The sequence below is a fragment of the Lonchura striata genome, chromosome 5 (genome assembly GCF_050655825.1).
Source record: "Lonchura striata isolate lonStrDom1 chromosome 5, ASM5065582v1, whole genome shotgun sequence".
NCBI classification, from domain to species: domain Eukaryota; kingdom Metazoa; phylum Chordata; class Aves; order Passeriformes; family Estrildidae; genus Lonchura; species Lonchura striata.
In genome coordinates, this window is record NC_140707.1 from 24,978,359 (window position 1) to 25,004,260 (window position 25,902).

General features: G+C 36.6%; 1 protein-coding gene across 4 annotated transcripts in view; it reads right to left on the reverse strand.

The window, feature by feature from the left end:
* PIK3C2A (phosphatidylinositol-4-phosphate 3-kinase catalytic subunit type 2 alpha) overlaps positions 1 to 25,902 on the reverse strand; it is a 48,973-nt gene that overhangs the window by 17,390 nt on the left and 5,681 nt on the right. For 2 of the 4 annotated variants that reach the window (XM_021525613.3, XM_021525615.3), the window contains exons 2-13: positions 19,481 to 20,655; positions 13,883 to 13,989; positions 12,113 to 12,270; positions 9,110 to 9,230; positions 8,364 to 8,475; positions 7,726 to 7,805; positions 7,553 to 7,616; positions 5,150 to 5,293; positions 3,118 to 3,160; positions 2,817 to 3,030; positions 2,600 to 2,722; positions 1,027 to 1,194 (exon numbers count right to left, since the gene is read on the reverse strand). In XM_021525613.3, coding sequence (XP_021381288.3) covers positions 1,027 to 1,194; positions 2,600 to 2,722; positions 2,817 to 3,030; positions 3,118 to 3,160; positions 5,150 to 5,293; positions 7,553 to 7,616; positions 7,726 to 7,805; positions 8,364 to 8,475; positions 9,110 to 9,230; positions 12,113 to 12,270; positions 13,883 to 13,989; positions 19,481 to 20,590 — 2,444 coding nt within the window. In that variant the 5' untranslated portion in view covers positions 20,591 to 20,655. Of the gene's footprint in view, positions 1 to 1,026; positions 1,195 to 2,599; positions 2,723 to 2,816; positions 3,031 to 3,117; positions 3,161 to 5,149; positions 5,294 to 7,552; positions 7,617 to 7,725; positions 7,806 to 8,363; positions 8,476 to 9,109; positions 9,231 to 12,112; positions 12,271 to 13,882; positions 13,990 to 19,480; positions 20,656 to 24,579; positions 24,707 to 25,902 lie in introns of those variants that run through there. The other 2 variants (XM_021525614.3, XM_021525616.3) reach the window with 2 other exon arrangements.

A 25,902-nucleotide genomic window follows, 5' to 3' on the forward strand; every position in this document is an offset into this window, starting at 1 on the left:
TGAAATGTGGTATTTAGATAGGAGACTGAAATGCAGCATTTAAATAGAAGGCTAAAATAATCATCGTTTATGAAAAGAAATCCAGGCTTTGGTAGAGACTGAAAGCAGCTGCAGGCCACCTTTGCAATGCAGGAAATCCTAAACTCTGTGACATCCTCAAGCTGTTGGAATCATCACCAGACAACAGAGAAACAAGAACAATTAAAAGTCAAATCCAGAACCAGAGGACACAAAGCATAAGAAACAGCCACAAGCAACACACAGCAGTAACTGGCCAGGAAAGATCTGGCTGCCTTTTTGCAGCCTTGCTTGACAATTTAAACTCCCAGTAAGACCTAGAAATCAGCAGCACACATAAAGAGGAAACCTTAAGCATGAATACAAAAACTGTTTCACAGTGGTGTGATCACTTCTGCAGCATGATGTCTAATTTGAGCACTGTGGGTCAAGCCTACTGGTTAATGTCTCACTGAGTAGCTGCCCCAGTGATAAGTGTTTTGGAATGAGCTTCGTAATCAAACTTGGAAGAACAAAGCAACTTGAACCAATCCAGAAACACTCAGCTTAGGGAACTTACAGCAGGCTTTTCATTCTTTGTGAAAAACATATAATAGCATCCAGAAGCTGTATTTGAAGGAAAGCCAGTTCACACTAGAAACATGCCTCAAGTTTAACACACTGGCTAATTATCTCTTTATTGTAATTGTTTTAAATAAACCCATCTCTGAATCAAAAGGAATAATTTTAGAATATTCTAGGGTATAATAATTCAAACAATATTCAACTTCCTCCAGCAGTGAAGTTTTTTTAGCCAGTTAGATAGAAATCTTACAACACAAGATCACATTTTATCCTCTATTTAATGAAATGTATTTTTTTCTGTATCAGAAGAGTTTACAGTTCCTACCTTTATCATGGCCTACTGTATTCAGTATCAGAGAGGCAATTTCTATAGTTATGGGTGTGGAGGAAGCTCTAGACAGAGCAAATCATATTGATAATCTTACCCATGTTTTGGACACTTACCTCCTAAAATCAAATAGAGGTAGAGAAACCTGACCCAAATTTTCTGGGCCCTTTCTCTGCTTATTTGAGTCAGGAGAACTCCCACTACTTTGATTTAGGATTCCAAACAAAGTCAGACGTAAGACTGATTCCAAAGGCAACTGTGAAATCTGGATGGGGAAAATTATTCTATAAAATAAAAGTATTAAAAATAAGTCAGTTAGAAAAAAGGCAGCAGTTAGTAAGTTACAGGCTTATCCATGTAATCCATTTATGCCTTTTGCTTTCAAAAAGTCAATTAACATTGAAGAACAAGTGTTAAATATCCATGCAATCATATTTCACTCTACTTCATCTCCCACACCAATGGTTTGTAAAACCTGCTAATTACACTTCTGTACTATAGTCAGATGTGGAACAACCCTTTTAATCTCTGTCTATAAATCACATTCCTTGCACAGAATTGACTGTCCAGCATAACCAGTTTTCCCACTCCACTCACTAGGAAGGGCACACAGAATGTTCCATGTTAGCCACCTCCTAATTTTTCAGATTGAAAGGGTCAGCAGACAATAGTTCCCCATCCAAATGAAAGAATCTATTAAGTAATACTGCAAGTTGAATTCTAAATGGTACAAAATCTATAAAGGAAGCAGCTGAGGAGTATACACTTCACTGAGCTATTCAAGCTTCCACTTTTGTTTACACTGTTTTTACTGCTTAAAAATGTTCTTTTAGTTTGATTTATCTTTAAAACAATTGCACTATAAAGGACCACACTGTTGACAGCAGCTTTTAGCAGACTTTTCACTGTAATACACTAGTACTTGCCAGCAAAAGATCTAACAATTAATCCCATGCATCACCAGAAAAAAAAAGGTAGCTGGAGTACTCTCTGAAGGCAGGTGTTCTAAAAACTCTCAATGCTGATCTGAAATAATTTGTTCACCGGAAACTTTCAGGGAATTCTTTCGGGTCTATCTCTGACCTTTAAAAACAGTCAGGAGAATAGATATAGGGCACCATGGAGCTCAGATGATGCTTTAGCTATGACAGGCTGCCTGATAACTCAAGTGGCAGAGCTTAAGCTGTGCAGGGATACTGAAAAATGTTCCCCTTTCAGCTAGCAGATACCACCTGCCATTATCTCCCTGTCTTTTCTCTGTATGCTCTTCCTTTCTATCCTCTATATTTGGGATAAAAACTGATTAAACACTCATGTTAGTAAAAGTGAGACACTGCTTTTCCTCTCCATTTACATCAATTTAGCAGTACATACAAGCAAGCTTTATTCTTTAATCCCTCTTACAGCAGCACAAGCCATTCCCATTGCAAGCAATGTTATGACCTTCCCAAGTCCCAGTAATTGTATGCTACAAACACATTAGCACAGGGCACTTGTCCAGCATTTTCATTCCCCTTTTTACAATGAGTACTGAAATTCCATTTGGAAAAATATTTCTGATTTTGATCAGTAAATTGTTTTTTGGATGCTTGAAATGGAATTAGAACCACAAGTTGCTTGAATGACTGCATTCAGCAGCTAGATGAAACACAGCATTTTATTGAGTTTTAACAGACTAAAGTCACTTACAGTTCATCCCATTTGATCAAGTAGAAGAAGTTCTTGTATGTGCCAACCTTCTTGGACTGAACAGGTTTGAAGAGATCTTTTCCATTATGAGTCAGAGAACAAATCAAGTAGTATTTTTCATAACTGGACAAGGAAGTTAAACAAAAAAACATAAAAAAAACCATTAAAATATTTTAAAAAATATATAAAAGGGGGAATTTTACAATAAGTCACTTACTTTGACACCCAACCAGAAGAAATTCCATGAGCAGCAAATATTGTGAATTGGAGATGTTCTGTGGCAGTCCAAGCTTCCTTGGTACTCTTACTGTCTTCTGGAGAAATTGCTGCTGAACTGCTACAGGAATTCGTGTGGAGCTGCAGAAGGGCCTCAACTGCTCTTGTTAACTGGTCTATACTCACTTTCAGAGGGTTTAAAGGCTTCAGTGAACCTAAATGATAATTTATTTTAATGCATTTCTTTCTAAATTAGCCACCTCAAAACAGTTTTTGAATAAAAATTTAAGAACTTTACTCACCAGAGGGGCTCTTGCTATTATCATCACCACATTTTAAGGATACCTACAGAAAGAAAGAGGAAATTTCAATACTGAAAATCCGTATTAATTTTTCATGGCTATTAAGTATCTTCTACAGAAATTATCATCTATCTGAATGAGGCTTATATTTAAGTTTATGTAAACACATTTTCTCTCAAAGTTCCTCAAGAGTTAACAGTATCACAATTTCCATATAATGCAGCAACTATTCACCATGTTCAAAAGCTCATTTTTTGTCAAGTCAACTGCTTTGACGTTCTTTATATGAAGTCCAGAAAGACACAGTACGTTGGAATATTGCTCAGAATAATCTAACTTCTCTAGGTAGAGACAAAACTTGCTCAGGGCTGTTATAGATGAAAGCAGAGGTCATTAGCTTTTTGGCCAGTAATCTAAATCTAAACAGCTGCTTTTTTTTTTTTTTTTTTTTTCTTTTGTTTGTGGCATTTGGTAAGATACCTTTTGCTGGCAGTTATAAATTTACTGAATAAAAAAACATTAAACAACTGAGAAAATGAACAGTAAGGACTGTTACTTTGTACTATCTTTGTTTGCTTCTTGGTCTGCTAAAATGGAAGTCTCAACATGTTGCAACATCACAGCAATGTCTAGTCTCAACAAAGACAATGTTGAAACCAAGAGGTGACAAACAAATCATGGAAATTTACTCCCTTCTAATCAGGAAGGGTTTCATGCCAAATTCAAGTCCTGATAAAACTAAAATTTTTAAAGAAAAGTAAGCTTGTGGCTTAAAATCAAACCCCAGTGAATTTGTAACTTCTTAAGAAATTTGCCACAAGTGCTGCAGAAGAATGAAAGCTCTCCTTACACTTTTAGTGTACTAATTGAGCATCTTCAACTTAAAAGTTTGAATATTAAGAAATTTCACATTCTTACAAAAACACGCCCACTTTGTCCAACCACAAAGAATTACTTTGGAAAAAAATAAAATCAAATAATGTCTTACCAAAGATTACAATGCAACAGTCTCCAATATTTACAGCATTTTTGTTTCTGAAAGCAGTCCTACATGTCTTCATACACAATACTGTGTAAGCCAATGTCCATCATAAAATAATCAGAGGGTTTTATTCATAAAATCCCACCTTTTTCAAATTCTGCTGGAGCAATGTTATTTTTGGGAGCTATTTGTAGACTGTAATCTAGTTATTTCTACAGCTTTCTCCTATCAAAAACAAACACTGAAAAAAATATTTATATGCTGTATTTCATGATGTTGTCTTAATGTCTTCTGCACTTCCCTGTAGAATTTTAGTACTTGTGACAACTACATTTATCTGTCTTCTGCTCAGTATTACAAATATATCACTGAAATGATGAAGCTAAAAGCAAAGAGACCATCACGTGAGTTGCCACTGTAATAAGGACAACGAAAATAGCATGTTATTTAGCTTTTTTATTTGCACACTTCTCCACTTAATGACTGTTTTCGACAACATGACTTGAGACTGTCCTGCTCAAGTGAACCATTTATTATAAGGCAGTTGCATCATGAAATTCTGTGCTGTTTGAGAGATTTTGGGTTTGTCCTTATGCTCAGGAATGCAGGAGCATGAACAGTTAAGAGTTTTAAGATGCTATTGCTAGTCACAAACACTACTGGGAAAATACATGATGTCAATTCCTCCTTTAAAACATAACTGCATTAATTTTAGACAGCATGAGCTCCTGTCAGTTCCCCTCAGTCAGATTTAGTGGCATCTGCTGTGACACAACTTTCTAGTTACAGAACCAGAAAACAGTACTTTAAAACCAGTTTTTAAACAGTGACTATTTAGAAAAGGAAAATATTCCCAAAGCAAGCGATTAATGCATTAACAGCAGAGAGATGTCAAAATAAATGGAAGGTGTCAAGTAAAATAAATAAGTAAAACGCAACCAAAAAAATCCCAACAGAACCCTGACGAAACTGTTGCTGGTATTTCCAGCTACTAAAGAATGAAAGAAGATTTATCAGTTAAAACATGCAATTTATAGAGTGAAAGTTTACCTCAGCATGTTTAATCCTTGGGAGATTAACAGCCCTCCTGAGCCTCTTCACTGATTCCGTTACCGCAGGAGTCTCTACACAATCCAATGTGGAACAGATTTTTCTGACAGTCTTAATTACATGATCTACTGCTTTATGCTGGTTCTAATAAGGAATGTATGAGAGAACAGATTGATCCAATCACAATTGTGAAAACCAGTATTGCTTTAATGTTTTTTAATGAATTGCCAAGAAATTGTCACTATTAGATGCACATCTCCTTTACATGAAACTGTGGTCTAATGACAGGAATAAAGAAAAACCTCAATATTGAAAACTTCCTTATGAATGCCAAAAACAGTAGTACAGATCCTAGAATGGGGTGCCAGGAAACATTAGGATGTTCCCAACCATTTTTCTATTAAACTGTTGACAAATAATTATTTTCTGATGAGATACTAAGCTCAGTTTCCCTCATGGCCTAAAAAGTAAATGCAGTTCAAAGAAGAACTGTGAATTACACTGACACTTCTATTACTTACACTACAGTACTGCTTCCATGATGGAACTAATCTTTTTTATTTCACTTTAATTTACTTTCGTAGGCTACTTAAGACAAACTTGAGCTGCTCCTAATATTCTTTTCTCTCTACTCTTCCAACAGAAGAAAAGCCACTCAAGTGAAATCTGAATTATCCTAGGTTTCCTGGGGTTTGTTTTTTAATATAAGGAAAGTCTTCACCCAATTTTAAAGAGCATATGTAGAAAATTAAAATATCTTCTTAAAAATAAGTTTACTTTTTAAATGTCTAATGTATAGGTTTCTTTCACAATAACTTCTGAGTACTTACAACTAAATAAGAGGAATAATTACTGCAATATTCTCTCACTAAGATGTAAATTGATTCCCAACCACCACTCTCCCAGACTTATACTCATGGTCTTCCTACAAATGGTAGCAAAGAAGCCATTTAAATCAGGTTTTTAAATTGAGATTTACCTGGCAACAATTAACTATTCTGGTAACAAAATAACCACAGAAATCAGAAGACACTGTAAATATTTAAGCCATTCTTCCAAAGCTAACAAATTGAAAGTAACAGCTTCTTTCTGACATGGAAACAGACATTTCCACTGCTATTTTCCTCACAGGCTCTCAAATCCCAATAAAAAGACAATTGATAACTTCCAAAGTGTGAACAATGTGAAATCAAAGCCTAAGTACAAATGATTTATGGATTATCGTTCTTCACTTGGATTAGCAATCTTCAACTACTGAATATGTAAAGAAATTCACTTCATGAAGTAAAAAAATTCAGATGCAGAACTGCTGCTATTTGGACCTAATAATCACCATCTAAGAACTACATCTCCCAATCTCAAAAAGCTTAATTTCCTACAAGCTCAACAAAGACTAGAACACAAATCTGAATCGAGATGTTTTGCATTCCTCATCTCAGTCTGTGAAATCACTGCTCAACAAAGAAGTTGAAGCAGCTGCAAGAGGAAATCAACAACTCCACCACCATGGCAGGGAGCAGTAACAGCTCAATCTTCTACAAAAAGGTTGTGTTCAAAACTACCCTTGAGAACATGGTGAATCACCACCAAGGGAATTAAATAATATTAAGGGAGTATGGAAATAGTAGACAGCAGCTTGTTCAGACCTGCATTCCTGAAGAGGCAAACAAACATAGTGGAAATGCAAAGTATTGCAATTAAGTAATTAATTTTGAGACTGGTTAAGAAAAACAGTTATCTAATGTTGATACATTTAAGACTCCAAGTTACATTACTATCAGCAGTTAAATGCAGCTTCTCCTTTGAGAAATGAGCAATGCAGATTATATCCTTAAGCTTTTGCAGATGGAATATTACTCATAACTATTCAACATTCAAGCTGCTTTAAGCTACCTATCATACACTGAAAGAGACAATTTTTTTGACAGGGTATTTTAAATTAATTAAATAATGCAGAATAAAACATTATTATGCTTTTGTAGAACTTACTTGCATGTTCCAAACACGCTTCAGTTCCAATTTCCATTGTACACAACTTTTCCTGCTTTTTATTATGCAGATTTATTTCTGCTAGTATTTTTCTGCTAGCCATTGGTCATGGCTGTCAACAACAGCCATAGTCAGAATTCAGACTTCTTCCCTGTTCTCCTGAATGTATGAGGTAGAGGCTATTTTGCACCCCAGGACTTGGAAGATACATTTCTAGTTGTGATAATCAGGTAATAACTGGTTTGCAAGAAAATCCAGGAAGAAGAACATCAATCTAAATACCCATGATTATAATTTCCCATTTGACAGCTTGCTCAGATTCTCAGTTTCCCTGAGAAAACCTGCAAGTCTTTTTGCCAGCTACCTTACCAGTGACTTTGGTCATGCTACTTTTGGTTCAGCAATAAACCTTACCTCATTCTTAAGGGCTATGTTAACTTGCTTGTGATACACCTCAAGAAGCTCTTCAATGGAAGACCTGCAAGAAATAAAAGCTCTTGAACACAAGAACAAGAACAGAACAGAACCTTGGTCAGGAATTCAGCAGTGATCAGCACTTGATTATTAAAATAAGCACAAAATATTACCTTATGATAGGTTCTCTGAAAGGCTTTTCTACTTTGTAGAGGTGTTTGGTTAGATGTACAGGTGTCCTGTCATCATCTTCCTGCAATAAAATATTAGGTACTAAATCCAGTTCTCATTTTTATGTAATATGCATAACGTTTAGAAAATTAATTACTAACACCTGGGGTGTTGAAGGGGAAACATATAATGTGATCTCTTCAGAGGGGAAAAGAAACTACTATTTAATAGCCTGTGAAATGTGTACACATGGGGACAGAGAGAAGAAACAGCCATCAAGTGCCCAACTATGCAGATACCAGATACTCCTTCCTTCTTCCTTGATGGTCTGATACATATTTAATTAAACTCAAAAACTGTTCCCAACTTCTGTTTAACTCTGAAATTTGTTCCTTCTTTTTCAAGCCTCAAGTTTAGTCCAACTGCTAGCATACCTTTTCTAGGTATAAAATGCTTGGTTCTAGTAAGAGGCATTATCCACATTTATGTAATTTGCTTTGAAAAGATCAGTTAGGTATTTCACTTCCTCGCAGGATAAGAGGATAGCACTCCCAACAGCAGGCAGGCATGCTCATGTGTCAGTCACACAAGGAGGTCACAGCCTGGGCCCAGCCCTCTCCTGCAGCCCAGCAGTACTCACTGTCCGAGCCAGGTCGCTGCACATCCCGCTGTGGGTCAGCAGCTGCAGGCTGATGTCCGTGTCCCACTTCCGGCAGCTCTGGATGTACTCGTGACTTCCTATGCAGTGCTTGCTGAGAAACAAAAGCAAGCACGGTCACAACTTGCCCAAAAACTCACACCAAATATTCCAGGCAACCTGTTGCCATGAAGTAAAGAAATGGTGAATCAACCTCCACGCCAACCTTGATCTGATTTTTTACTTCTGCACAAGTTTTTATACACTGCTGCAGACACCTGTACTTGTGCTAAAGCTCTTAACCACAGTGGTTAACACTGCAACCAAATATTCTAACCCAGAATGGGACTTTCTTAACCTCTGGTTTAGGAAAAAAATTACAACAAAAAAAAACAGATCAAAAATGAAACCAAGAAACAAACAAAACCCTACCAAACCACAACTCCCTCAGTTTATTAGAAAACAGTTGATCTTTATTTTTTTTCAGTTTCTGAGATTTGAAGAGTGCTCAAAAGCTACAATATGGAAATGCTCTAGAAAATATGCATCTATATTAGAACAGAGGTGATGACAACTTACTTTGCTATGTCCCAGAGCCAATTCCAAAAACTTCTGATCTTTGTGCAAAGAGTGACTCCCTTACATTTTAAAGGTTTCTTTCACACATTTAATCACTAGAGATGCACTTTCCAGTAACTGTGTCACAAAAAACCATGAAATTAAGTATTAATGAAAAAGAGTTTGCTTACTTCTGTAAAACTTCTTCTTGGCCACAGACTTTGAGTATATAGCTGCCAATGTCCACTTCATTCAAGTCATCATGCACCCAGCAAAGTGCCTGCATTATTATAAGCTCAACAGGGGAACTCACTGTTTAAAGAAATTATATCTCAAAGTTAAATACAAATCTATAGCGAGTGATATTAACTACTGCTCACTTACAAATTGTAGGTATTTAATGAAATTGATTTTTGTACTTGTAGAGACTTTTACACTTCTATTATCACCTAAATTTTATTGTTTGAGATCTTCACTTCTCTCATGAAGAAAGGTATCTCATGAAACCTGACTGCCATTATAAAAAGCTCCAAAAAATTAAAAATTAGGATACAGTGGAGTCACTGAACCAGAAGCACAAACACTGTCTGCAGAACTGAAAATAGCATTTTTCTTTTTTTTTTTATTTTATTACAAATTTGCCCTATTTAACAAGGACTTCAAACAGGTAAGTGATCCCAGAAGCACTTTCAGTTTAAAAAACACCATCTGAAGAGTTGGAGATTGAACTACTCTATTTGTTTGGCTTTTGAGGAACTGAGTATCAGCTGTTGCTGAGATAAATCCTGCTGAAAGCCCTTTTCCCCTTTTTTTTTCCACTTAGGGAAGTTTGTACTTAGTACAGACCAGATCTCAGTGATCTCAGTAAGCATCACCAAGCCTTTGCAAAATGCAACTCTTAGCTAGCAGTACTTCTGCATCAGGCTCTCAATGCTTTTTGGAAAATAGTCTCTCTTCCATCCTGTATCTACAGACCAAAAATATAATCCCAGTCAAACCCAAAATCCATTCCCCCAGAGCCACCAGCTGTCACTGTCTAAAAATACAGATAAGTTTGAATGACACAAATGTTTAAATACAAAATGCTCTCTTAGCCCTCCCTACCTAGTTTCAGGTGATCTCCTTCAAATCATTTGCAAATAATATCCAAGTGCCTCAAAAATTTGTAAAAAAGCTACTATATAAAAGCAATTTTATATTTTGTCATTACCTTCAGAGTGGGGTTTTTCCCCACTCCAGGGACCTTCCTGATTTTATCCTTTTTTTTTTTAAGAAAGAAATATTACCTCTATGGCAGATACAGAGGTAATGCCACAATATTTTCCAAAAGATAACACATGTGCTTGACCTTAACAAATGATTAATTATTACAAGCAGAGATGTATACAAGCACATGTGAAGAATGACTGTGTGAAATTCAAGAACAGGGAATGATGGGAAGTATTAATTCAGAAACACTTTAAGTCATTAAGACTGTTTAACTTATTATTGGGTGGAAAGACTGTACTACTTTCAGCAGAGAATATATGTGGCAGTTGATGAAGAGAAAAGATGTAGTGATATTTCACACAGGGATAGTTTCTGTGCTGTAGCCACAGGCTGCCTTGCCAAAGGTCTGCCAGCCCTGCAAAGATGTTACCACCTTTTCCCTGCCCTACATCTTATTCAAAGACATTAATTTCTTGCTGACAAACAATGTTTGCTCAGATAGAGCAAGCTTCGATGCAAAGTCTAATAAATGAATGCAGAATTAATCCAAATAAGCCCTAAAGTTCATCCATTTCCCTCCTGGGCCCTTTCTACAAACAGTTGTCAGAGCACTGAAAGCCTGCAGCTCCTTCCGAGCAAGACTGAAAGCCACAGCAGCTCTAACATCAGGATGCCAAGGAATGTAACAATCTGACCAAGAAGAGAAGGAATTAAAGGTAGAGAATAACTTTCAATACCTCCATTACAAGTCACATACCCACCTTTCACCAGCTATGGAAGACAAGTAGTTTTAACTAAGATCAGTTTCAGCCTCATAAAAAAGGAAGGGAGTAGAAAGTGCAAAGGAGAAAGTATGTCGGGTTAGAATGCAAAATGCATTCCAAGCGAGTCACAAAAAATACCAGAAATAAAGGGCTGAAGCCCTAGCATTTTAGTTACCCTGCCAAAGCCTTCTGTAGGAAAGGATTAAGCCTGTAATACTAGCAAAGTATAGTCTTAAGGATTAAGTGCAGAAACCCTTCCTAGGCTATATTTACAATCCACCTCATTTCTTAACAAAAAGATTCAGTTACCACAGAATAAAATGTAAGGCCCAGCTACTTAATATAGAATGAAAACACTGATGCACTGAGAGCTTGTTTTTCCAAGAGAGCAGCAAGTTCATGTGAGCAACAGAATAACTCCAGATCTTTGGAGAACCAGCTCTGAAGCATCTATGCTGTTAGAAGTTAAGATCCAAATAATAACCCTCACAAGTGACAAGAGACTACAGAAGTATAGAGGCAAAAAAATTTATTACCAGTGACTTCATCAGCCAGAACTGCCAGAAGTTGACAGCATGCAGTTACAAATACAACCACTGTGCAGTCAAGACTGCACAGAGAATATGAATGTATGTAGTACAGCCAGGCAAACCTCAAAGGTCCACCCCAAACCAATATCCTTGGTTACCCACAAAACTGGGACAGCCAGTTGTGGCACATCCGACAGTATTATTTTAGTGTTTGTGTTCATAAGCATGTATTAAGGCAAGTAATACATAGTTTTAGTGTTTATTCCTATTCTCCAGCAGCAGTTTGCCTGAATTTTTAGACAGCCTACAAAAATTTATTTTAAAATATGTTAGACTGTTGAAATTAAAAATTAAACACTAAAAATCTCAGTCCTGGTGTCATTATCCCCTCAATAACTATGAAGTAAAAAGTCTTGGAAAACTGTTTTATTCTATCCAGCTATGGACAGAATAGTGCTTCTGGTTTGCTGGACTTTTCTTTTTTTACAGACAATATTTCAATTTGTCAACTTCTAAATATTTTCTGATGGAGGCACTGACCCAGAACTAGTCCTTTCCTCAGTTACCTCTTCCACATTTCCCATAAACAACTCATGCCCCAGAGACCCAGGAATTACAAAAACTGAAATTTTCCAGGGCTGAGTGTACAGTCTTTCAAAAGCAAACTCCAACTCAAGAAGCAGGAACATACCATCACATGTGAAAGTTACTGGTTGCTGGAATTCTTCGATTTCTATTGAAACTTTGATACTGGCACTCTCCCCACTTATATTTCTCTGCAGCATGATTGGACTCAGCACAAAACCTGGGTTTGTTTGCTGATCAGTATAAGGAAACTTGGTCCTCAATCTGGAAGAAGAGAAGGTTTATGAAACATTGCAATGGAGAAGAACAAGATGAAAGCAAAATAACATGGTAATAACCACAAGGCAGAACAGTAAAGACTACCTTTGGCTCTCTACCTAAATTGCATGTGCAAAGCACCATTTAATTTTTCTACTCTCAACAGAACATTGCCCACAATAATTACCCAACCAGTAGTTAGACAGGAGAAAAATCTTAAGTGTATAATTAGGCAGGTTTTCCACATAGCTTAAAATATTTAATAGGTCAATTCTTACAGGACATATACAACTTCTGCAGAAGTAAAGCTCTAAAAAGAAAAAAAAAAAAAAAAACAAAAACCAAAGAAACCAGAAACCAACAAGCCTCTTCACATGTTTCAACTTTTAGAAGTCTAATCTCTAATCTGAATTTAGATACCATTCAGAAGGTAAGCTATTCCAAGCTATGGAAGTTGAGGAAGAGGCCTTAATTGAGGTAAAGGCTTTTATTTAGGACATAAGCAGTATAGAACTGTTTACCTACAAGTGAATAAACCATACTTGGAAAGCTGCTTTTAATCTCCTGCTATTTAACATGTATAAAATAATTTAACCTTAAAATTCTGCTAATATTAAAGTAATATTATAGGAGATTAAGAACATAACTACTCTGTAAAGATCATTTATTTCATCATCTTGATTCTGGACAATAGCAAGATCCTCCAGCAAGAGTTATCCAGTTGAAAGCATATCAGTATTTTAAACACTGGGTCTTGAAAGAAAGGGTAACAATTAGATTTAACCAGAAAGTGTTTCAACAAGCCTATCCTATATGAGCTTTGTACTAATCATCATCAGTAAGTTTCCCATATATATGAATTTTCACTATTTTTGTGGAGTTTCCTTTTCCTTTCACAAACATTCCTGCTTTAAAAAAACAGATGCTATCATTGAGATTCAAAGATCTGTATTTACTCCATTATTTCTTGAATTTTGATATCAAATGGAAAAAAGGCAACAGTAGTTTGTTTCCTCTAAGAGCACAAAAAAATAATCTCTCATTAAATTGTGGCAGTAAGAAAAAAATCCCACATGATCTTTAAGAAACTTTACTTGATCTTTAGGGATCAAAGGAGAGAGACAAGTTTAAAGACTTTATGCTACAGAATTCCAGTTGTGGAAGCAACAAAATAAAAAGCATTTAAAGGCTGGAAATCCACAGAGTGTAGGACTTCGTGAGGTGTCTCAGCTAACAAGAAAAAAAAAGACTTACAACTCTTTCTACAGAAATTGCAATAAAAAATTGAGACAAAGAAAAATACTTTGAGGATAAAAAGGTTATCACAAAAACAAGGAAAAGTGAAAGCCACAGAACCAAAATAAGAAGGAGGACATAAGATAACAATAATCTTAGTACTGAAGATCTTAACAATTCTGTTGCATTCTTGAAAAAAAATAAACAAACCAGGACAAAACCAGGAAAATCTGAGATAAGAAAAGGAAAAAGGATACATACTGAAATTTGTCCCATCAAGCAAAAAAAATATAGGACTGTTCCTGTCAAGCTAACAGAAAATGAATCATTTAGCTTTTTTTTTTCTCTTCTGAAAGTTAATTAATATTTAGTCATTCCTTACTTTGTAACTGCTTCAGAAAAAGCTGAGAGCTCTTGATTCTGCCCTTCAATTGCTTGGAGAAGCACGTTTTCTGTCAGCGTGCCAGTGGTCCCATTGTCTTTCTGCAACTCAAAGATAACACAGGATTTAAATAGCTGCAAACATATTCCTAATGCCAGCAAAGCCACATGCAGCTGACAGATTTTCATGAGTTCAAGTTTTACATCTACTGCTACATGGAGATAACCATGTATCAGTACTAACTTGAAAAGTATAGATTCACTGGAGCAGTGACTACTTGAGAGCAGGTCATTCATTTGCCAGTATCAGTTATTATCAATACTATCAGTTATTATCAATATTATCAGTTAATATTAAGTTGCAAGCAGTTCCTGAGCTCTCAGCAGTGACCTGTTGTATTCGGATTTGACTAAATTCAGCTGAACCACAGATGGAAGAAAAATGTACTTTTTCTCCAGTTCTGCAATTCAAATTCAGTGTAGTTCCAGAAACATCCACTACATATCACTGGTGCCCACAATTATCTCTTCCTACAAAGCACGAAAATACAAGTTGAACACTGGAAGGAAATAGCATTCAGAACATGAAACTTACAACTAACCCCATGGAATCAACTTAATTTTAATTCCTTATGCCAAATGTTCCCATCATGTCCCAAAACTGTAAACCACAATCCAAATCAAAGAACAACTGCTAAAAGAGACCTGTAGTTTCAAACAGCAAAATCTAATAAACTTTAAAAACCAGCAAAATCAAAATAATAAACACAGAACTGCAGCAGATTTTAAATTCATATCTGTTTTCTGATCCAATTCACAATACATCCATGCAAATGCTGGAGTGAGGAAAAAGCAGAGAAAAGTTGGAATAACCAGTGGAACTCAGTTGACCATAGTATAATAGCCACCACTAGCCTGAAGGATTCATGAAGCTCCTACCAGATCCTCCCTGGAATAAGTTACATGACCAGTTTTCATCCAAAGCTTTTCCAATGCTTATAGAAATCTTTAATCCAACCACAAGGCCAGGAACAAAGCAGACTGCACTACAGTTTTTCTGAAAATCACCACAATTTATTAATATTTGAAGTAGTGAGTAACCACTTAACAAGTATGTGGGTTATTTATTATTAGCCAAAGCAGTCGCCTAATTTCATTAGAGTGTATCAAACAATATAGTTCAATTAGACTCTCAGAAAAGGGGTCAAATCTCAGAGCCACATACTATCATTTCTTTTAAGCACTTTTTTCCCTTCAAATTAACTTCTTTAAGTAGTACAGCATAAACTTGGAAGAGATACAACCTATAATTGCCGCTTGATTTGTACTTAAACCTAATTATTTCAGCTGAAATATTGGTTGCATGAACACTGATCAGTCAAAAGGACAAATTCTGTGTAATTGGGGATTAGCCATACTACAGGAGACAAAAAAGCCACAAACCTAGAAAATGAGCTGCAGGAGCATGCATAATATCTTAAATTTAAATAGGTTCTTCTATTATAACATCTCAGACAAGTTTTATTACATAAAAATACTGGGCAACCTCACAAGACCTGCCAACCTGTGCAACTGTGTCTAGTAAACACACTCTCTAAGCAATTGCAGAACACCACCACCAAAAATCCCAAGGAAGAAGGCAGGGAACACACCCAGGGAAGGCAAGCACCTCTGATGAAGGTTCATCACCTGCTGGTTGGCACTCAACACAAGACTCAGCCACTGCAAATCAAGAAGCTCCTCTACAAATGCTAAATTCAATTTAAAAACTCTTTAAGGAATGCTACAAATAAGTACACAAAGCACTATGCAACCATAGGATAAAAGCACTAAACAAGGGGCCTCCTTCAAGTAAAGTCACACCAATGATGAAACACCACTTTATGCCACTATGTGACACTTTTGAATTCTTTACAGAAAAATTTGCAGGTTGTTCTACTGTTAAATTCAAAGTTTGGGGAACTAACAAGGCATGTCAACACATGCAAGCTTAGCCAGGGTAAATAACAAATTCTAATCTAATGAGCAAAGAAAAAAGATTTGGTTATCCATGGTTCACCTCGGGGTCACACTAGGCTAAGGAAAGAAACCTCATGTTATTACAAATACGTAATAATTGAAAAGACCTCCTGGTGGAAAATTAAGAACAATCACCTCTTTATTTTTAGCTGAACTTCAATATTAATTTTTGATCACTTTTGGGAAAATAATGTCAGGACAATAAGCTCTGAAAAACTAAGAATTCTATTAAGAATTCTATTTAAACCCACTGGATTCAGATGGGTTTTGTGCAACAAGTAGAATTTTCCTTTAACTTCCACTTGGGTCAATCTAGGAGGTGCAAAAGCTATCAGTCAAACAGGAAATAACTCAAAAGAAAGGACTTCAGGCCAAATGAGATAAATAGTTCATGTCATCACAGGCTGCAAAAATAGAAGTGATCTGTAAATACAATTAATCTGAACAATGAAACACAAAACCAAACCCCAATAAATTAACAAAAGTAAAGTTAAATCAATTTCCATGAGTATACAAATACTCAGAAGCTCTGGAAAGCAAGAGAAAACAACACATAAAAGAGGACAAAATTATGCCTTATGCTTCTGCTTTAAGAAATGAGTGACAAACACAATTATTTAAAGGAGAATACTAAACTTAGTATTACTTCAAATATTAATATATACACAAAATAGGCAATCATAAGAATAGATACAAATACATACTTCACCAAAACAAAGCAATCTATTGATTCAGGGATTAAACAGATAGTCATAACTTTTGACAGAATCAAAATATTAGTATTTTTTCTAAAGGGCAGCAAGACCGAGTTTTTCAAGAAGGGTTTGGGGGGAATGATCCTGACTTGTTAAGATGCAAGACTTAAAAGTATACTTTGAAGAACATATAAACCTGGGTAAATTGGGTAAAATGCAAGAGAACTGCCAAAAATAGAGGCTACGTAACTCAGCTTCCTATCATACTGAGTGGAAAATTATTTAAAGTAGAAAATAAAGTAGAGGCACGGGACAGGCAAAAGAGAGACTATCCAGGTTATATTTAAAGGACATCCAATTGAGAGATTCGTCTTTAAATCTATTTATTTTCTCCTTTAATAACTCAGCAGAAACAACCCTGCTAACTCAATCATCACCTACCTTCGTAACACAGGCTAGAACTGGAGTGTTCTGCCAAAACAACTCTGCAGGAGCACAAGTGGAAAGTAAATCTCAAACCTGCAATTGGGCATTCACTGCAGAAGTTGGCTACAAATTAAGAACTTGTTTGAAAAAGATGGTGACTTAATAAAAATTAATTGCCTACAGAATTGATGTTGTGATGCTATCACACATAGAGCAAATGCAATAAAAGAGTACTAAGCAGGATGGTCCTGCCTGTAATGAGGGTTTATTCATGCTGATGTACAAGGTATGTGGTGCACTGTGCTCTCACACAGAGAGCTAAAATTCTCGTAAGTCATCTTCAAAAAAAAAAAAAAAAAGGAAAGAGAAGCTCTCACACAGAGCTTGCAATGAAAGCTGACAGAAAGTCACCATCTCTTGTGACATGTTGAAGTAAATATCAAAATTATTCTTTCATCTTAAGCACCTGCTGTTCCATCCTGAAAGAAGAACATTTCCTAAGAACTAGTTACAAATGTGTTCTGCTGAAAATCAGATCACTGATGAGGAGGAGCTAGAGCAGCCTTTAAATCAAAAGTGGCAGGAAGAAGAGACCACATGTGAAGGCAGAGCTTGAACTTAATTTATGAATCAGTAGTCAGTACATGACATGCAAACAGCAGGAGACTGGACCTTATCAACAGGAAAGACCCTTTGAAATCCTACATTCTTGAAAAACCTGGAATGTATAAAGCCAGATTTGATTCAGTAACAGTCAAACATTACTTCCTACAGACACTACCTGAGAAGCACTGATCCTGTGTAGCCCAGTAATTAGTCAGAAGTTAATTACAGCCAACCAAGCACCATTCAAAAACCGACAAACACATCACCAGGTGACATAGCAAACCGAGCAGCAAATTGCTGTAGAGCCCAAATTTACATGTCTCTCCAAATACTAGGAAATAACAGAGCTAATGTATCACAGCTCAACAGCAAGTAGGGAAAAAAATGTTAAATCAGACCCAAGATCTGCACACATGGCACAAAACCAGAGATAAATCGATTTTTTGGGTTTCAGGGTGGTTTTTGCCTTCTATTGAACTTTTGCCAGAATACTGACACCTAACCCAGAAAAAACAGGAAATCCTTCAAATGAGGGGCCAAAAAATTCACTTCAGTGGAAATTTAGACAGCCTTTTAGGCCACAGTCTAGTAAATATTCCTATTTATGAGGAAAAAGCCATCCTCCAGTTTGGGGGTGGAGAGGGAAGATATAAGGAATTATTTAGAAAATATCCTTGAGTGATAACAGTTGGGTTTTTATGGCATGTCCTAGCCTATTAAAAACACCTAGAAAGACAACACCTAAGATTTAAAACATCTGTAAACCAAAGCCTCCAAAGCAAACAAATAGTTTACTTTCCATTCTCCAACCGGTTCCTACAAATACAATTTTTTTTTGGCTATTATCACCCTTGCCAGGGTGATAGTGGCTTTTCCACTGAAAACTTCTCCACTTCTCTTTTAGTCTTTGTACTCCTCCAAAAAACCCCAAAACCCAGAAGTATTCATATCCACTTTCTAGTGAGCTGACTAATATTTTAAAACACAATGTGGGTTTTCTTGTGGTGGAATTATCACAGAAAGAACTAAAAATATAGAAAAAGTTAAATAACCTACAGTTCTTTTACTGGGCTTGGGAGAAAGTAGGATGCCCTAATGGGGCATAATTAAGCAGGTGAGACTATGACACTATTGATCACCTGCTGCACAGTTTGCTTTTGACACAAACTGCATGTGCTCCATGTTCAAAGATAGGAGTGCCATAAATAAAGCCCCTGTTGAGAGTTTGGTCTTGAATGTTTTGTTAAAGTGATCCTAGAGAAGAACCTCTCAAACATGTTTTTGCCCTGTCTGATAAAAGTAACACCACACAAAGATGTTCTGCCTTCTTCTAGAGCAGAAGTACAGTGTTTCTGACCCAACAACCACTACACCACCCAGCACAAAACCAAAAGTTCTGTCTTGCATTCCTACACAGAAGAAAAGCTTTCTACCCACAAAAGAGAATTACTGTGGTCTTGTAAAAGGCAAGATAAAACTTTCAGTGCTTAGCTTGACACTTTTTTATTTCACAGTATCATGTGAATTGCTCATAAAATTGAAATATTTATCAATATGATTTAGACAATTAAGCTGAGTATTACTGCGATTTCTTACTGGAGTGTTGAGTGGAAAACCAGCAATTTCCTCAGTAAATGTGGAAGGATTACACAGAGGCAGAGGTATTTTGGGAGATAATTCAGTAGTAATGTTCAATTTTCTGAATAGCACTAATACATATGCCATAACATCACATTATTTGGACACTGCTCGAGCCAAGTAATACAAAATAAATAACAGACCTTAAAGTGTCTTTAAATACTGTCATTAATCTTTTCTGTTATACTGCAATTTCAAGATACTGATTTACATACCTGTGATGTTTGGCCCTGTAACTTTGCAATCTGAGTTGTTCTCATGTTTAAGGACTGACTCCTTGTGACTGTGGCTCCAGAAGATTTCCCATTAACCTTTCTTTCTAGATGACAAGTTAGTAACAGCTTTTCTTCTAACAGAACAGCATCCCACGGATCTTCAGCAGTCATACTTGAAGCCCTCTCTCCATCATCCTCTGCCATGTTTAGAGTCTCCACAGTGTCCACTTTTGGTTTACTCAGAGGATCCAAATCCAGCCAGTCGAATTTACTGACATCCCCACAGCTCCCTGAGGCCGGCAGGTTGGACACTGCAGACTTTATGGAAGTCATTTCTAGGTCCGTGCTCGACTTCCCGTTTCTCAGGAATTCTGAAGTGCTTGCAATTTTGTCAAATACTTTTGCCATTTCAGGTGTGAGTATTGGAGGGTAGAAAGGTAGGGCACCATGTGGATGGAAAGGTGTGGTAGCTGCCACGGGGTAGGAAATGTATTGTGACTGTCTAGGAAGACCAAGATAAATAGGCTCTCTAGGGGGATAGGATGACATACTTGGATGGAATCCATTCTGAAATACACCAGTCTGTTTTGTGTAAGAAGCTGAGGTGTAAATAGGAGGTAAAGTGCATGTCACAGGTGCTGGTATTCCAGGTGTCCACTGTCTCCTCTGACCCGCAGGCCCAAGATAAAATTGTGAAGACACAGATGGGCTCAAAATAGGACTTGCTGGTAACACAGGTACTTTACTAGATTCAAAATTGTCATCCAGCAGCAGTTTCTCTAGTTCAGCATGAGTAAGCTTCTCGATGTCAATGGTACTTAGTTTATCTTCCATGCTCTTGGCATCAGACTCTGGAAACACCATGAGATCATGGTCCTGCTTGTTATGAACCTGTGCTTTTTGTCTGGGGCTGCTTAAAGAATGAAAGGTTTGTTTATTACCAGCTACACCTCTTTCTTTCTGCATCTTGGCTAATGCCTCAGCTTCCATCTGCAGTGCCTCCTCTTTGTCCACATCTTTTGACCTTGGGGCTGACAGAGAAGGTGAGGAGCGCTGTTTGAATCCATTGCTGCTGGATATCTGGGCCATGCCGCAAGAGCAGATGTCCATGTAAAGCAGCAACACTTCCCTTGGACTGGTTATCTCCCCTTGGCTTCAGAGTGGATTTAGCAGACCTGAAAAGGAAATGAAACATTAGAAACACACACAACAAATCACATGTGGACAACTACTAAGTCCCACACCACCGGCTGACAAAGTTGCACGTGTCCTTCAGAAACCCAGGATGTTAAATTCTGAAGAGGCCAATTTTTGTTTATTTGGGGGGAGGGAGTGTCAAACTTAAAAAGAAGCCACACAAATTCATGGCTTTTGAATTACTCTGCCACTTGGTTTCTTTTTGCACCACTAGACCCAAGACACACAAAAGACACCTTCAGGTACGTATCGGTTTTCAGACTTGAGCAACTACACAGGTGCAATCTTGGGAGTAGAAGTCATTCTAAAGACTATACAAATATAGCATTGATAAAGCACATTATCAAGAGGACTTCCATCTTACCTCACTAGATTACAAAACCAGACCTTTCAAACTGCTGTACCATGATTGTAAAGGCCATAATGACACTGAAGGACCTCTCTTCCTTTGGAAAATATTGTACTTAACCTTCTTAACAAGATAAATAATGCTTATGAAATGATATTTCTTGGACAAGCAAAATAAGCTATTTAAATACAGCTGCTCATTGACTAATCTCTTTAACAGCCCTTTACAGGATGTGTCAGTCACTACTAGGTAAGAAAAGAAACTCCAAAAGGGCATTTCTGCTTAAGGCCACCACCAAGAAAATGGTATTTTGCACTTTCTCCAATTCCAGTCTTGTGTTTAGGACTATGATACAACTTCCCATATTCACCACAATCTCTATGCAGACTCTTTATTAAAATAATCTTTCAAGAGATTACTACAAGAACTGTGTTATTTTTCAGCATTACTTCTACTTTATTCTGCAGCTTTTTGCACACAGCTGGGTCTGAGCCCAGGAGATAAGATGTCTTCCAGCAACAGCCAGTATGCACACCCCAGCAGCAAGATAAAAATCATGAATAATGAGTTTCTGCTAGGAGGGTTACATAATCAGCAATCCTCATTAAAACCCAGTTTCACTGAACTAGATGAGCCTTATAAATGGAAATCATTCTGAGTTTAAGTAATGCAAATATCTACAAAGTAAGAATTCTCTGCAGCAAATAAGGCAGGTAATTCAAAATTATTTATACTCTCTTTCAATTCATACCCATTGGAAGGGTTTGGATTTTAGACAGGTTTTTTTTTTTTCCCTCCTTGAATCAAACCAGCAAGATGTGCTTCAAACAAAGTGATTGTATTTCTCTGGACTCCTCACATAGACAGCAAGACTCTTAGTAGATTTATAACAGATTCTTTAAATTCTTTAAGTCTGGCCAAGCTCTTGTTTTATCTACTTCATTTCAATGGCCTACAGTGTGAAGGACAGACATCTTTATAAGTGGTTCTATACATTTCAGCTCAGTCTGAAGACAAATCCAAGTGAAACCCTTCACAAAGCAAAATTAAATCAGAAATGATGTTACAGTTACCAAGACAAGATTTAAACAAAAGAGGATGTCTGCAATTATTTACTGTGCTCCTGTTAGCAGGACAACCATATTAAAACTTCTGCTGAAGATGTACTGAGTATTTTGTAGACAGCCTAAGCCTACCAGCCACAGATAACATCCTAATGAGAAGTCTCATATATTTGACACCACCTTCTCAGACTGTCTAGAAAGCTAAGCTGGCTTTAATCTCTTCATTAATTTACAGCTGGTTTAAACTGCTATGTCAGATTTTTAGATGCAAGAACACCCTGACTTACAAAGTCCTATCAAGAATTCTTACTTAGCTTTTCCAAGAAGCAGCAGCCTGAGGTAAGTGCAGTTTTCAGAGTCTTGCTGTTGCCTAAGAATTCTAAAGAGCAGTTGGGCATTTTCTGAACTTTATTAAAAAAAAAATAAAATAGAATCATGCTTTCTGAGACTATTCAGAACTGCTTGGGCTACAACTTACAAGATTATGAATCCATTCAGGTGCTGCTTGATAATTGCAAGTTATTTTTTCTTTAGCAGATGAAAAAAAAATTTATATGGTCTTCAAAGTATTTATATATAACAACAGCCAGCTCTTTAAAAAAAAAAAAAAAAGCCTTATTTGTCTGCTGAAATCGACGGCCTTGATCTCCCTATCACCAAGTAGTCTCCTGTTGACAAGGAGAGCCACTGTTCCACGAAGTCACAACTGCAGACAAACACACATTGCTCAGCTCTCAGAAACACGGTACACAGCTACCACAGCACCTCCATTCACAACATCTAGAGAATCCCAGACACGCCGTAACTGCTTATTTCACAATTTCACATTACAGTACTGCATTTTGGTCAGTTTATGACAGCACACTTGCACTGACAAATCCAGTGACTTCCAGCATTCAAGATAAAAGGTTAGTGATTATCTGAAAAATTGAATTTCAGCCTTATTCTTTGTAAGACAGCCTCAACAGCATACATACATGTAATACGATTGCTGTATTTAAGTCCTGTCCTTGGGAAACTTCTAAAGTCAGTGTACAAACTTCTATCAAATTTCAAAAGCAGACTGCTGGTTTTTTAAATAGTTTGACATAAAAAAAGTGATACAAAATATTTTTTGAAATTGCAATAGTTTTGATGAAACTTTATACTGCATGCCAGTTCTAAGCAGTACATTCATATAACACATCAGAAGAAAAGCTCCCTAGGCATAAGCATGATTGAAATACTGATAGACCTTCTTTTAAATGTTAACCATGCAGCATCAGTTAACTTTTTCACTTAAGTTTTGCTTCTCTTTGAACCTCTCACTTTGCAGTCATTTAAGTTCAAAGGCAGAGAGTGAGCAGAATTTAAACTTCTCCAACATTTACAAAGAGAAGAGCAAATTCCATTAGGATCATTTATCAGTAGGAAATTCCTCAAACACTCAGAAAAACAAGTTCCAATTCAAATCCTAGAATCCTGAACCATTAGTGACCAAGCTATAGGAACTCACCAGAAGTTTGTAACAACTGGAGGTCATTGAAGACCCAGAAGTGATCTTTACAGAGCTAGGACTGCTCTCATCTGAACTGCTGCACACTATTTTAAGTAACAGTAATAATCAGTTTTCAGCTGTCAATCTGTTCACCTTCAAGAGTGCTCCTCTTGCCAAGCACTCAAAAAACGTGAGAAACATTTTATTTTATTTTTAAAGGAAAGCCAGAAGCAATTGAAGAGATTGTAACAGAAATTCAGAAGTGATAAAACAATCCCCTACACCACTTACTTGTCCCCTAATTTTGAAATTAAACAGACACATTCATATTTGGGTGAAGTCACCATATTTCCACTGCTCCAGCAGAACCTCACCTGCTTCCTTTAAAAGTGGGTCTTAAGCACAACATTTATCTACAGCCCTCACCAAGGGAAATGTGTCTCTTGCAGTCAGATTTTGCAGTATTTTCCTTCTCAACCAGCTGTGATCAGACAGGAGTATGCAGACCTCTTTGGCTCTGGTCTAGCCTTGGTAACAATCACACATAAATGTGTTTAGAGTCTAAAGTTAATATGACCACTCAAGTACCTGTGCATTGTTATATAATTTTGAGTCTTGCACATCATTCATTCTTTCAGATTAGTAAAATACTCTTAAAAAAAAAACCAAAAAAAACCCAGCAAGAAAACGTCTTAATAATCAAGAACCAAGACACTTCAAGATGCCTGACCATCTCCTTCAGATCAAAGCCTCTACACAGAATGGAAATTAAATCAGCTTTTCACTTAGGCTTAATTAAAAAAAAAATTATAACTAGCCTAGCAAATACATAAAATGGAACCAGGAAAAAAATTTCTTTCCAATAAAGAATTTATAGTTTTCTGGTAAGAAGCTTTGAGGAACCAATAAAGGACATAATAACATCTCCACCAGGACGAAGACTCCCAAAATCCAAATTAGTTTCCTATCTTAATGAGCAAGGGATGACTGCATCAGACATAGATTGTTTTACCTTAAACAGAGGTACTCTCACCATCTGCTCACATCCATGTCAACGTTCTTCTCTATTTCAGATGAGTTGCACAGCTTTCTTTTCAAAAACACCCAAGGATTGTAATACCCTATTTATAATTTGTTCTACGCAAGCACAGAACATATTATTTGGTAATTTCTTTACAAGAAGTACTTAATAGCTATCAGAAATCAGTGCACATGAACTCCCTGGAGTCCAAGCACTAAATACAGAAGCAATGATAACAAGTCAGGCCATTTCCTGCATTCCTTATAAAGCAAGGCCCTGGCATACAGTAGCCAGTGCTTCCTCAAAACAAGTGCAATTTTCAAAGCAACTTTGAGGTTATTTTGCCATTAAAGAAAACAAAAATGAAAATACTCTAAGTATTTGCCTCACATTGGATCATAGCTAACTTATGAATTAACAAATCTTGCCTGCATACCAGAGACAGTTGCAGTTTTATGGGAAACCAGGGAAAACTTAGCAAAATATAGCAGTAATATACTGTGGAAAATACTAATCATCTGCAAAGGAATTCATAGCCAGACATTTGCCACAGCAGGAAAACTCCTTAGCAAAAAAAGAAAGAAAAAAGTCACAAGAACTTTGATGTTCAGAAGCCCTCTCTGCCAGATGCATTCAGATTGCTACAAACTGAGAAAAAAAAACTGAGTACATACTCATGACATGTTATTCTTTTTAAATAATGTTAGGTTTAAAGTGGAGGTTTTCTCAAAAACAAACAGTTCTGAAAAGTCAGTGTTAAAGCTATACAGTTCTATCACACTATCTTTCCACTAAAAACTTAGTAGCTTCTCTAATCCAGTAATTTTATTAAAATTAGCAAGTGCCTCCTTACAAATGAGATAAAGACAGTTAGCCAGAAAAGTGAATCCATTTTGTTTCAGCTTGTATCTACAGAACCTTCAAAGACAATTTCTCTAGCTCAAATACAGCTGCAATTTTTAACTGGGCACAAACCCTGAACCAACACTCATCTGCTGGTGAACCAGAACCTGAACCAGAACTTCATCTGTTTTGCTCAAATAATTCAGATCATAAATACCTAAGCAGGAACTGCATCTCTTCACTCTGATTTTGAAATTTCATTTATGCCTAAAAAGTACAATTTCATCACAAAACCTTTGATCTCAAGGGCTAGACAAGAATAGGACATTTCTAGCACTAGAACAGGAAGTCTCAGCCTTTAACATCTTTCAACATCAGCAACAAATCCCTTGAAAAATCCAAACTCAGCTGTTTCGGTGCTTATAAAAATTTATGAACTACTGAAATCAATTTTCACCCAGGACACTGTGC